The 13,026-nt window shown below is 40.6% G+C and overlaps 1 protein-coding gene across 2 annotated transcripts in view; it reads left to right on the top strand.

Annotated features, from left to right (window-relative positions):
- Nucleotides 1-13,026, top strand: part of PPP4R4 (protein phosphatase 4 regulatory subunit 4) — an 80,826-nt gene extending 67,800 nt beyond the window's left edge. Inside the window, exons 17-25 of one of the 2 annotated variants that reach the window (XM_081172810.1) lie at nucleotides 1,965-2,109; nucleotides 2,910-2,951; nucleotides 3,042-3,116; nucleotides 4,513-4,588; nucleotides 5,817-5,894; nucleotides 6,562-6,655; nucleotides 8,051-8,118; nucleotides 8,717-8,859; nucleotides 12,831-13,026. In XM_081172810.1, coding sequence (XP_081028936.1) covers nucleotides 1,965-2,109; nucleotides 2,910-2,951; nucleotides 3,042-3,116; nucleotides 4,513-4,588; nucleotides 5,817-5,894; nucleotides 6,562-6,655; nucleotides 8,051-8,118; nucleotides 8,717-8,859; nucleotides 12,831-12,908 — 799 coding nt within the window. In that variant the 3' untranslated portion in view covers nucleotides 12,909-13,026. Of the gene's footprint in view, nucleotides 1-1,964; nucleotides 2,110-2,909; nucleotides 2,952-3,041; nucleotides 3,117-4,512; nucleotides 4,589-5,816; nucleotides 5,895-6,561; nucleotides 6,656-8,050; nucleotides 8,119-8,716; nucleotides 8,868-12,830 lie in introns of both variants that reach the window. The other variant, XM_081172811.1, reaches the window with a different exon arrangement.

Raw genomic sequence — 13,026 nt, 5'->3', positions numbered from 1 at the left:
ACATTTCTACTGATTTAAGCAGGTTTGATATTGGCTGTTTGACAAATTGTGTATTAAGCAGCACAGAAATTAAAATATATAATAGGCATGATGTTGCCCAGAGGCATATGGAGGAGAGAAGGAAATATGAGGAGAGAGGTGTGAAAAATGTTTACAAGGAAGAAGCTGAAGTGGTTTTCTATGTACCCTTCCAGATAATATAAAAAGGAAGCATGAGCAAATAACTTTTTGAAGTTGAAAGGGACTCTGTAATAGACAACTTCAGAGACAAAAAAGCAGGTGGAGATGAGGGCCACACTCCAGCAAGTCCCTAATGGGTGTGTAGCAGAGCTTGTCATGATTATTACGTATTCATTATATTAAATACATTTCTAACCCACCCTTCATCATAAGATCTCAGGGCTGGGTACAGTAAAAATTGCAGGCCCCCCCCCCCCAATATGTAAAATACTATAACAATCAAACAAAGAACAAGTATAACTTAGAGTGCAGTACAAACTTTAAAATTACGGAAACCACAGGACTGCTGCAAATGCCCAGGGAAACATATGAATCTTTCTCTGGCAGTAATAATGTCAGTGCCAAATATGTTTCCAGGAGAATGACATTCCATAGATGGAGTGTCACAGCACAGAATACATTTTTATGTCTCACTGCATGATATACGTGTCTCAATGGTAGAACGTCAAGAGGGGCCTCCTCTCCTGATCTTGGCTCATGTGCAGACAGATACAGGGAGAGGTGTCCCTCCAGCTCTTTGGACCCCAAGTCTTTTAGGGCTTTATGGGTTACCAGCACCTCAAATTCACCCCAGAAGCATGTAGATAGCCAATGTAAATCTTCTAGAATCAGCGTCACGTGATTCCAACTAACTGAACTGAACTAATACTATGGCAGCTGCATTCTGCAGTAGTTGAAGCCTCTAAGTAATCTTAAAGTACATTGCAGAGGTCCAAAAAGGAAGTTATTAGAGCATGGATTATTGTGGTCAAGCTCTTTCTACCCAGAAATGGCTGTGGCTGGTGAACTAGCTGGTTTGTTTGACTTGTGGACACATCTACACAAATTCACATACATAAAGGATAGTGTATGTTTTAAGAGTGTTTGCTTTGAAGGGGGCTTCTGCCCAAAGTGGCATGTCCCGTTGCTCCGAAATGTTCAGCAGATTGTTACTGCATTGCCTTATTTTAGCAAAGATTGCAGTTTTTTACTGGTTCCTTACTATTACTTTATTGCCCTATACTGTACACGAAAGGATAATTAAAAAGCAGGCCAGGAGAAATTGGTTGCTATTAAGTGATGGAACATTATAACTCTCCAGCAGCTCATAACATTTATTGTTTAGCGTTTCTATATTGTACGGTGTCTATTGTACTGTTGAGAGGACACATAAATAGCATGGTCCTTGCCTCAGAGGCCTAAAACCTTATATAGATAGACAGGACCAAGCTAAAGAAAAGGACAGTACTTTCTGTTCCTTTGCAATCAAGAACTCAGGAATCCTTTGACCTAGAAAAGGAGAGCGTTTGAAGTGACAGGGCAGAAGAGATGCATGGGTCAAGGTGGATGCACACTTTTAAAAAGAGTAAACAAAACAAAATATATAGGATAGGGCAGTCTTTCTCAACATTGTGTCCCCAGATGTTGTTGGACTACAACTCCCATCATCCCTGACCACTGGACCCGGAGCTAGGAATGATGGGAGTTGTAGTCCAGCAACATCTGGGGGACCTAAGTTTGAGAGGCTGGGGTAGTGTGCTGTGCACCACAGTATTTTTCACTAAGCTGCTACCAGTCAACGTGGACGATGTTGAGATTGATGGATCAAAGGTCTGTGTTAAAATAAGGCCTATGTACATAAACCAAAGGGATACTAATAAAGGAGAGATACACTGTTTTTTTCTCTTAACCTACTGCCAGATCTTTACTTTCCTCCTATATAAATCTTGCTTTTCCCTCTGTAGAATGAAGCTTTGTTATTTATTGCCAAAAGTGAAGTCTACTCTCAAGGTTCCCACAGATAAGCATTTACTGCAGCAGCTAGAACTGTGTGTAAGAAAACTTCTGTGTGAGGAGAAAGACAAAGATGTTCTGAGCATTGTTAAAAAAGTATGTGGGGTGGTTTCTTCTTTTACTCATCCAGTATTTTTTTCATGTTGCCAGTGCATTTGAGTAATTTCCCGGGGTTGTATCAACTGCTAGTCACACACAGAGTAAACCCACTGGGTTGTGCTTAACTAAGTCCTACTTAGAGTAGACCCATTGAAATTAATAGGCCTTAGTCATGACCATTAACTTCATTAGTTTTACTCTGAGTAGGACTGGTGTTGAATACCACCTATGAAATATAATGGACATTACTAATGCTGATTAATTTCAATGTATCTACTCAGTATAATTTAGTTGGACACAACCCTTGGTCATTCAGTGATTGCAAATGTCTTACTTCTTAAAATTGTGTTTATATAGCGTAGTGGGAAGAATTCTGAATATGTTTTACCTATTTGCAAAAGTGTGAACTGTGATTTAGTGCCTGTTTCTAGAGCTGAGACAGTAAAAGACAGTAAATTTCACAATTGTTAGAAATTATTCTAAGTTGTGTTATCTAGATTTCAATAGACCAGAGAATGCTGATGATGACAGAACACTAGCTGGGCTTCCTTACTATAATGTTTTACTGTACTACTCTAACAATGCAAAATGTCTGCACACAAAAAACTTTAGTGAGACTCCCATGTTGCTAGTTAGTTCCTTTTCTTTTTTTTCCATATCTTTACCCACATTTATGTGGAAATCTCTGTGGAAAATCCCACAAATATTTCAAGACTCAGTGTTAGGAGATCAAACTGCCTTTTAAAAAAAACAAAACATTAAAACAACCTAAAATAATAATTAAACTTTTTAAATAGATGGTGCTGGAACTGGACAGAATGGAAGCCTCTTTGGATGTGGTAAGTATCTTCTAAGATGATAACCTGAAATAACAAGCTGAAACCATTGGCATGATCACTGATGGCTTGTTTGTTTTAACCTTCAAACAGTTTCAGAAGAGGTTTTATGAAAATGATCTATTGGACCAGCAAAAAGAAAGAGAGGAGCACCTACTTTTGGAAATGGTATGTTTACGATAGACATTAAGCTAACTGAGTATCATGTAGACTTTCCAGTGGATCCAGAGTGAAGATTTAAAATAATTCCCTGATAAAGCAGGGCCAGGGAACAGCAATCCTAAACATTCTCCATATATGTAACCTAAGACATACTGTGTCACAGTGCTTATTTGTCTGAGAAGAGGTCCTGGTGCAGGAGGAAATGGACAGAGCCTTTAGCAGCTGCAGTCTACGTATATAGATTTCAAATTACTGGCAGGAGAAAATGCCCTGTAAACTACATCAAGTTTGTGATTCTTTTAGCAGTAATAATAATATTTATATAGTGTAACCTAACGTTATCTCAATAACCCGTACAGCAATTCTGCAAGGTAGACAGAAGCAGCTTGCTGGGATAGGCAGAGCTGCGCTGCTCACTTCCTGGCAGATGGGCCCCTGTTGCTTACCAGGAGGGTGAAGTGGTGGGGAGGTCAGGGTGTTGCAGACGCACTGATGGAGTCAATCTGGCACTCCTAATAGTGTGTTTGCAGTGTGCCACCCTTTCTGCTGCCTTGCCCCTGTGCCTCTGTCTCCTGGTAAGCAACAGTGGCCCACCTGCCAGAAAGCTAGCGTGGCAGCTCTGTCCTTCCCGGCAAACAGCTTTTGAAGGTAGGCTGGCACTGCGATGTAAATAAAGGAACAGTGCTCTTAGGGTATCAGATTTCATAGTCAGTTCTAGCAGAAGAGCTTTTGCTGCGTGAAATGGAGCCCAAATGGTACACACACCCTACTGAGAACGACCCTTTTCTGCACTATTCAAACACCCTCGTTTATCCTCCCTGTGGCCAGTGGTGAGGTTGCTTCACCCTGCTGCATGGCAGACCTGTCCCTGTTCATGACCGAGGCAATATTTTATAACTGGGACATCTTGAATCCCAGTTTATATTCTTAGTCTCTGTGCTAAAACTGTTTTCTTGCAGTAGTCTCAAACGTTTCACCATATATGTCCAGGTCATGAGTTCAGGTTTGGGTTGCACATGAGTTCAAGTTTGGGTTACTCAATTTTCAGCATAATTCCTATAGTCTACCTCGGCATTTCAGAGGGAAAGCTGAGGGAAAGCGACCACACTCTGCTTTGTATAAAATATCACAACCCTGTGTGATATTACTGGAGAGGTATTTGCAATTGGGGAGGGGGGCCGCAGAGGGGAGAGACAATTTCTGGGGAGAGTGTGCTATGAGCAAATGGCTGTTTAACTAATAATAATAATTTATTACTTATAATTGGTGGCATTTCAGGCTGCATCTTCCTCTCTTCTGAAGCTGACTGGGTTGTGGAAGCATGCCTGTCTGCAGCTTGCAGCCAACAAATTTTAGGTTTTAAATTTCCATTACCACTGTTGTTAAATTGTTTCCACAACAGGAACAATTAGAAAAAGAGAAACAGCAAAATGAGGGCAGGTCTACCAGTATGAGCGATAAAATGTATGAAAAGAAGCGTAAGTGTTCTTTTGTTTCTTTTCCCAGAGGCTTCTTAATTTCTTTCTATGGGGAGTGGAGGATGCTGAGGTGGAGGTGGCAAGGACTATTTCTAAACTGGGTTAATGTTGCATTCACAAACATGGGGGATGGCGATATTAATCTTCTGGCTGCTACTAATTTAGTGTGAGAAACGCATGTCAAAGCATTGCACACTCTTACAACCCAACATTTAGGAAATGCTTTGGCTGGGGTCATACAATCAATAACTTGTGTGACTGAAGTGGGCAACTGGGGCAGATCCTGTTCTCTGCTGCTTACCAGGCAAAACCTCATTCAATACACTAGAGCAGATGGTTCCAGAGTAGCAGGGTGCCAGGCTTTCTGAAAATGTTCTTTTGGATAACTTGTAAGCTTCCTCTGATCCTGCCTCCTGTAATCTACAACCATCTAGCCCCGCTTCCATTACTAGGCCTGACTATGTTTTTGTGTTACATGTGCATTGATGCAAATTATTGTTAGTGAAAGCTATGTTCCTTTCAGGCTCAGAAATTCTAATTTGAAGTGGGCTTGCAAACAATAGTTATAAGAGAACATGTCCTGCATAGGTAGCACAAAACCATAGTCAGTACTGGAAGAGAAGTTGGGAGGAATCGCTTTGGAAAATAGAAAAGGAAGGAATATATTTGCTCCTGATTTCAATCCAATCCAAATAAATTTATTGAACTAGCCATTGGCCATGACAAATCTGAATCAAAACTAAATACAAGCAAAAGGGGTGTAAAACCATGGTTTTCCAGGAGCCAGCATTATATCTACACTAGGCCAATACCTTTTGCTGCATCAGCAACAAATACATTCTAGATGTAGACCCCAAACCACACTTTCCTAAGTGCTTCATGCATCAGTTTCAATGGTCAGCCCCTTATTGCTGAAAGAAATAACATGGGGCACTTATTCCAATTCATGCCCTGTGGCAGGAAAAATTCATATCTAAAACATCTGCAATAGATAGTGGTCTGCTCTTCAGTATAGTCAGTTTCTGCTGTGATTGAAAGCATGGCATTGATACATTGATGGGACACATGACAGATTTTACTCCAGGATAATGTATTATCCCATCTGCTTTCTTCTAGAGGTTCAATATGGTTGTGTGGTATTTAAGATGTTATGACAGACTGTCATATTGTGCAGTCTTTACTTCTTCAGATAATCTGAGTGGAATGCTTAAAATGACCTTTGTTTTAGGTAGAGACAGTAAAGCATCAACAACTTTGGCCAAAACTATACCAATGTCTGTTTCCGGAAATCCGGGTGCTGCGGCAGGTAAGAAAGAACAAACAAACAAACACCTTTTGTCTGTTTTAAAATATATGTCCACACCACAATGAACATAAGAAAACACAGGTAGAAAACCCCAAGATAGACAGCTGAGTGGGCTCCAAACCCATTGAAGTTGCCAGTGCAGAGTTGAACAAATGGTGAACGGTAGGAGCCAAGATTCAAAGGTGCTCTATGAATGTCCCTGCAGTCTTACGCTGCCAGGACCAGGTGTCCTTGCAACCATAGCTTCTATATTCCCTGTGGCTGCCCACCCCTCTGCAGTTGTTGCTTGAAAATCCTCCGTGTCCTTTAGCTAACTGGACAGTTTGGGTTTCAGGCAACCTGCCTGCTGGCTCTGCTTCCGCAATCTCTCTCCTTAGGTTTCATGGCCATGTACCTGATACAAGTTTTTTTCTGCTCATTCTCCTTCAATTATATCAGGCCCTGTAAATTCAGGTAACTGCTTACATGTTTTGACCAAAAATCACACAAAATTATAAATAGACCTTTATGCTCAGCGATGAAAACTGATTGCCAGAACTCTATCATGCTTTTCTAGGTCTCTGTTCCAATTGTTTTTTCCCTGCAGCGTGAATCCTCCTATTCTTGCCAGCAAATTACGTAATAAGCCCACAATAAATTGCGTTGGGTTTTTTTAATTGTCCCCTAGGCAAAGAAGTGAAAAAGTCAAAATTGGTTCGAAGCCAGTCTTTCAGTAGTCAAGCCTTGCACTCAAAATATGGAAACATAGACAAGTGTCCCAGGTATGTAATATTTATTTTTTCTATGTGTCTGTGACAGAGATGGCAATCCTATAGACCACTTTGGTTGTTCTTTATGGAAACGTACTTCTCTTTCTCTAGTTGTATACTAATAGTGTTATTCTTTAGTTGATTTCTAGAGAAATGATGGGCAGTTAGGGATAGATGGATCAGATAATTTCCATTCTGCATTAGCTTGGCTAGCAGTCTGTTCTTTCCCAGTTTTTGCAGTTTTTTAAAAAGCACATCTAAACTATTATTGCTTTATATGCATTTTTCCGAATATGCATTTTGTGTGCCTCTTGTCTCAAAAAGAAACATTTTGTTCATATGTTTGATCAAAAACCACACTGCAAAATTTGGAGAAGTGTGTAACCAATTGAAAGTTTCATTCTAATCCCCATGTAACTTCACAATGATTTCTCCTCCATCTGAAAGAACAGTGATAAACTGTAATGATACAGTGGTCATTTAGCAGAACCAGTCAGGGATGAAAGTTACAGCCTGTTCTGGATGGAGTAGCACTTCTACTGACCAGGATGGACATCTGGGGTGCTGCTGGAGTCAGTTTTACAGGACTGCCTTTGCAAAGTTTCAGTTAGTATACCATTTGCACCCTTACCTCACATGCCCTAGTTCTCAGTCAGTAGAGCATAAACCTCATAATATGTGGGTGGTGGGTTTGTTACCAATACATTTATGGGCACAAATTGAAGGTTCTAGTCACTATGTATAAAGTCCATACCTGAAGGACTGTTTTCTTTCATGTGAAGCAGCCCACCTATCGTGTCCATCATTGGAGGACATATTCCATACCTGTCAGTTACCAGCATTCTGATTGGCTGGGATGCAGGACAGGTCCTTCTCTGTAGTGGCATCCAGGTTGCAGAATTATCTTACCTTTAAGGCTCAGCACCAGTAGCCTCAGTATTGATATTTATGGACCATTAGGATATTCTTGCACTGTTATGTCTTGCAGTTGTTTTTTGTCTCTGCTGTATTTTGTGACCCATTAATTTGGTTCTCCCCTCCTTTAAAGCCTTTGTATTAGTAACGTATTATAGATTGTTTTAGTTTCTGATGTGAGCTTCCGTGAAGATTTTTGAACTGAAAGGCAGGATACAAATGTTTTACAATAAATACATAATAGAGGTCCTGGTGTCAGCCTTTGTTGCTACAAATTCTCCAGGCACATTTTGGGGAAGAGGAAAGGAAAGGTGGAGGGAGGGTAGAAGTGCCTAGAATGGGATTTTAAATCATGCAAGTTCTTTTCCATTTGGGAAGGGAAATTATTTGTTATTTACCTGGGCCCATTCTGAAATGCGAGGGAGGGGGCCTGCCCATGACTAATGATGGTTATTCTTTATAACATCATCACATATTTTTGTACCCCTTCAGCAAAAGTTCTTCAACAGGATATACTTCAGTCTCAGCAGTAGGAAAAGGTTCTATGTTCTCCTTTTCAGGTAAGCAGCTTGGTTACTTTTTGGGGTTCAGGGGGGAATGTGTTTATTAGAATTCTTTTATTAGTTTCCCCTTGTGCTCAAAGACATTTGGGGCCCATTGTCCTTAGCGCTGGCTAGACAGAAATAAATAGACAAGCAGCAGGTCTAATATGTAGAATAAGAGAGCAAGAAGAACAGGTATTTAAAGAGGAGTGGAAAAATTTTGTTGAGTATATTGAAAATAATTGTGCACAGCTGAAAACACGGGCAATATTAAAGTAAATTCAACAGTATAGCATATATTGAAGTGATGTAAGATAGGAGAACAGAATTAGATGGATACACTAAAATATGCAGGAATGGTGAATAAGTTAAATGAAGCTTGGAAGGGGAGGGAGGGAAGTCAAAGAAGGTATGGTATAATAAAAGATAATTTGAAATGTAAAATATTTGAAAATTCAATAAAAAATATTTTTTTAAGAAATGAAATAAGTAAACAAGCACACATGATCTTTATAAACATTATGTACAAGCAGCTAACAAAATCACAGCTCTGGTAACAACAGCTGCACCCACATACTGCCAATTACTGTGTTAACATTTCCTCCTTGTCTTTCAGATGATTCCTTCCGTACTCGCTCTAGCAACCCCAGTGGGACTGCTGCGTTCTCCTCTGCTTCCACCTTACCATCTTCCTCTCGTAATACAAGTAATTCAGTTGATCAGAAGAGCAACGGGAGTAAAGAAAGCCATTCGCGGAAGGTTAGCTTGTAAGTGATCGACTAAAGTTAGGGCACAATTTTAAGGCTATGCAGCCATAAAGTGAAAGGCTAATTTTCCATCCTTGAATTTTTAGTTAATTAGCTTTTATGATGAGAATATTCTCCATGTAGGCATTTCTGCAAGTATATGAGGAGCCTAGTTATTTAAAATTACTGCATTTACCCACAGCCTCAGGATCAGTGTGGAGCTGGTGGTTGCAGTAGATTTGCAGTTGTTGCAAATCTGTTGTATTCATTAATAGGACTGGACAAGCCAGAGCTAAATTACATAGCAAATCAGAATTGAGCCCTCTGCTCTGGTATTTGATAATTTCTTATTGGGGAGGCTGTGCCTATTCTGTTTTTTTGAAAACTATTGCTATTTATTTCTTAAGCTTCCTCTGATGGAGCGGCAAATATGTCCATTCTAAAACAATACAATCAAAACTTCAAAAAACTGTTTAAAATGTGCAACCTTCCTTCCTTATTTTACCTTATTTCCTAAAATTATTGTTTCCCAAAATGGCTCACATCAATAATAAAGAGGGAGAGAGAAAGAAACAGGCCCTGCCATGAGAATTGCAAACTAACTACAAATATGGTGTTCTTGTTCCCTGGATGTAAGGAGAACTAGAATTCTGGCAGCCTGGCTAGCATGAGGGCTAGAATAATGTCTGTGCTGAAGACGTTTCTATAAGTCTATAAGTCTATAAGGGATGGTAGGGAGAGTTTTACACTGCGAACAGTAATTTCCTCCTACCTGGTTTTCATTTTTATGATGAGGGTATTTCCTGATGATATTTTAATGCATTTTGTGTTTGTCTTATTGGATATATATTTTATTGATGTAAACTGCTTTGGGTTACTTCTTGCGGGGGTGGGGGTGGGGAGGAAACTATAAGGTTTTTTTAAAATAAAAAATTCACCCTCCATGGACTGTATTAGATGATTGTGACATCTTTTGTAACAGAATTTGTAACAGAATTCTTAGCACCTTCACCACACTACAATTCCTGGGATTATTTGGGGAAAGTCAACATAGGTTTGTCTAGTATAGCTAAACTTTGTGTGACTGCATCTGTGTGCCCCCAATATATGAATGCTGGAAGGAGGTTAACTACCTGTAGATTTATGGATCAGAGAAATGTGAGATTCTAGAAGGCACATGTGTTCAGTGTGCACACACGTGTTATTTAATCTGGTTTTGTTGGTTATGTATTATTTCCACCTGAAAATATGAGTGTTACACACGGTTGCACCCCAAGGTGTGTGTGTTTTGGTACTACTTAGCTCGGAGCACTGGGAACCCCCAGATATCTGAATCAGCCCTCTGCTACAGAAGGCCCATGAATTTCATTTGTAGCACATGGTAGAATGTGGAAGGGTTTCATCCAGCAAGTGCCTCAAACCCACAGGAGACCACACATAGGGGAGGTATTCTTCAGGGGGGCAGGAAGGAAGCACATACAAACTCATTGCTAAATGAGTTTGCGTTAAATGAGTTATCCTAGAATAGACGGCAGCCCTGAATCATAAACATGGGGATTAACAAAAGAATCTGTTCTGCTACTATTATTCTGTTATGCTGGGCTTGGTTTTATTATCCTCTGTGTGTCTGCTCATTGTGAAGGGCTTTAGAAATTTTCTCTCAACATAATAGCTTACGCTTACACTCCTACATGGCAACAGATTTGAATATATATCTGGAGAGGAATCAGGTGTCCTTACTTTGTAAAATGAATCACTGCAATATGGGTTAGGGCGAGAGTGTGCGTAATAATTTACCACATGGGCATACAGTGCTGAAGTACATGGCAACATTCTAATTAATTCCAGTAATTTAACATCTGCTCCCAAAAGACAGGTATCTTTAACGAGAAGTGAGTTGTTCACGTATCAGTGATCTATAATGCTTCTTTTCATGTATACTTTAAGACACATTGCTCAGTGCTGGCTGAACACAGTGTGAGCTGGGAGGACTTGACTTCTCAGCCGAGCTCTGTTACCATCTTAAGTTTAAGGAAGGTAGTTGCCTTTAGGTCATATTTTCTCACAGTTTATGGAAACAAGTCCTTGCTGAAGACAAGATAAAGAACAGGAGTGGCAAACTACTTTGCCCCATAGACTGGGTCTGATCCCCCCCCATTTGTTTTTGGCCCCAAGACCACCATCCAATTGGGTCTGCAGCCTGGCAGTGGAATCTGTGGAAAGAGCTGTAGGGGAAAATACAGAGGTCTGAGATACACATCACCCCCTGGACCACCTCTGAGGAAGAACCCTTCCCTCAGCTGAAGCAGAACAGAACAGGAGGGAGGACTTTGGCATGCTTTAACTTTTCCTGAGTCCTTAGCACTTGGGAGACATAAGTACAGCCCTGAGTTCCCTTTCCTGTTTCTGATCAGCATAGAACTACAATGAAGGAGTCATTTTGCGCCCCCCCCCCCGAGATTTGTCAAACAGTGAGGATAGAAAGTGAAAGGGGCGAAATTGCTCACTATAGCAAAGCCAGAGAGCAGGGCCAAAGTGTGCTGGGTGATCAAATCATCTTCTCTCCAGATTGATCAAGGGGTAGGTGATTTCCATCTATGATGGCAGTGGCATGGGTGGAAAGATTTCAATAACTCCTTTCAGCCCTCGGCATACAAATGCAAATCATCCCTCCTCAGTCCTCAGCTCAATCATCTGAAGAGTAGAAGGGGACAATAAGCCCTCTCCTTCCCTGATCAACACAGATCAGATGAGGAAGGCAGGTGTTTTTGTGTGTGTGCGTGTGTGTGTGCGTGTGCCTGTATGCATGCCTCCAAGATGTGGTTTATGGCTAAGATCAAGTGAGCTAATGGTTAGATTTGGGTGTGCCCAGTGGAGTTGTTGACTCCCCCCCCCCCTCACTAAACAAAAGAGACACAGACCTATGCTTTGCAACAAAGAGTGTTTACGAAAACCCCAGTTTCCAAATCAGTTTGATACATGTTATGATGTGCTACTTCCCCCCAGCAGTGCAGAACTAGAAGTGCTGTTCTTTGGATCCCAGCCAAAGAGTTTAGAAAGTCGGTCTTAGTCGGCTGCCAAGGCATCAGCCTCTAGCTGGGAGAAACAAAGATGTAATAGCCGGTTAACCACTTGAAATGGCCCTTCCAGATGACACTGAGCATATGCACAGGGAGGTGGAGAACAGAACATTCTTATCCCTCACCACTGCCATGCCATAGTTCCCACACCATAGACTGTATGTTGTATTCAGGGATACTTAATGGGTTTTTATGCTCTGTGGCTCCTCTTTTGAATCAGGAGGAAATGTATTGCCAAGGCACAGTTTGACTAAGGGCCCCATATGAACCAGTGTGAAATGTAGAAGCAGATTGCATCCTGCCTACTTTGAACTGTTGATCAGTTTTTAAAAACTGATGAGAAATAATACTGTGATAGCTCATATTTCTAATAAAATACACTGAATTAATAGATTTAGTCCTCTCTAGATTGTTGCCACAAGTTGAGCCCCCAATGTGTGCCTTTGTTTAGCAAATGCGAGTTTCCACACTCATTTCAAAGTATGGAATAGTGGAATCAATACCAAAGAATGCATTCATTGATTGATTCTCTGCATAGAAACAGATGTGCAAGTTCTTTTACGTGAGGGAGAATTCCATCTGCATTTGGGAAGCCAGACTTCTGTACACCAAAGCCTTTATGGTGGCCAAAGTGACGTTGGAGGGATGCAGGAATGGGACACAGAGACACCAAAGTTGAGGCACAGATATCATATCTTCTTGTTCTAGTCAAGGGAGGAGAATGGCTTTGGGTTTTTACCTTGCAATAAATGTGTTGAGGATCACAAAGTCCATAGGAAAGAATTTTTAAAATATGACTGTACTAAGTCAATTTTTTCCCCCATTGATATACTTAAAAGCAGTTCTGCTTTATTCTGTTCCAATCTGACTTGTGTGATTTGGGTTCTTTTGTTTTTGCCTGAAGGAAAAACAGGAAGTCAAACTCCTAGAGCTGGTGAAAAAAAGGATGCACACCAAAGACCACTGGAGGCAACGTGGATAAAGGATTGGCAGGAGTTGGAGTAAAATCTTGAACAATAAGGACCAGAGAGGAGAGACTGACTGCATCTCACAATGTTAACATCTTTTGTCAGTTAAATAAATTCCTATGTTGTAAAATA

Source organism: Podarcis bocagei (assembly GCF_964188305.1).
Source record: "Podarcis bocagei genome assembly, chromosome: 1".
Classification (NCBI taxonomy): domain Eukaryota; kingdom Metazoa; phylum Chordata; class Lepidosauria; order Squamata; family Lacertidae; genus Podarcis; species Podarcis bocagei.
Note: the sequence above shows the minus strand (reverse complement) of the source record. Positions and strands in the feature narration are given on the sequence as shown.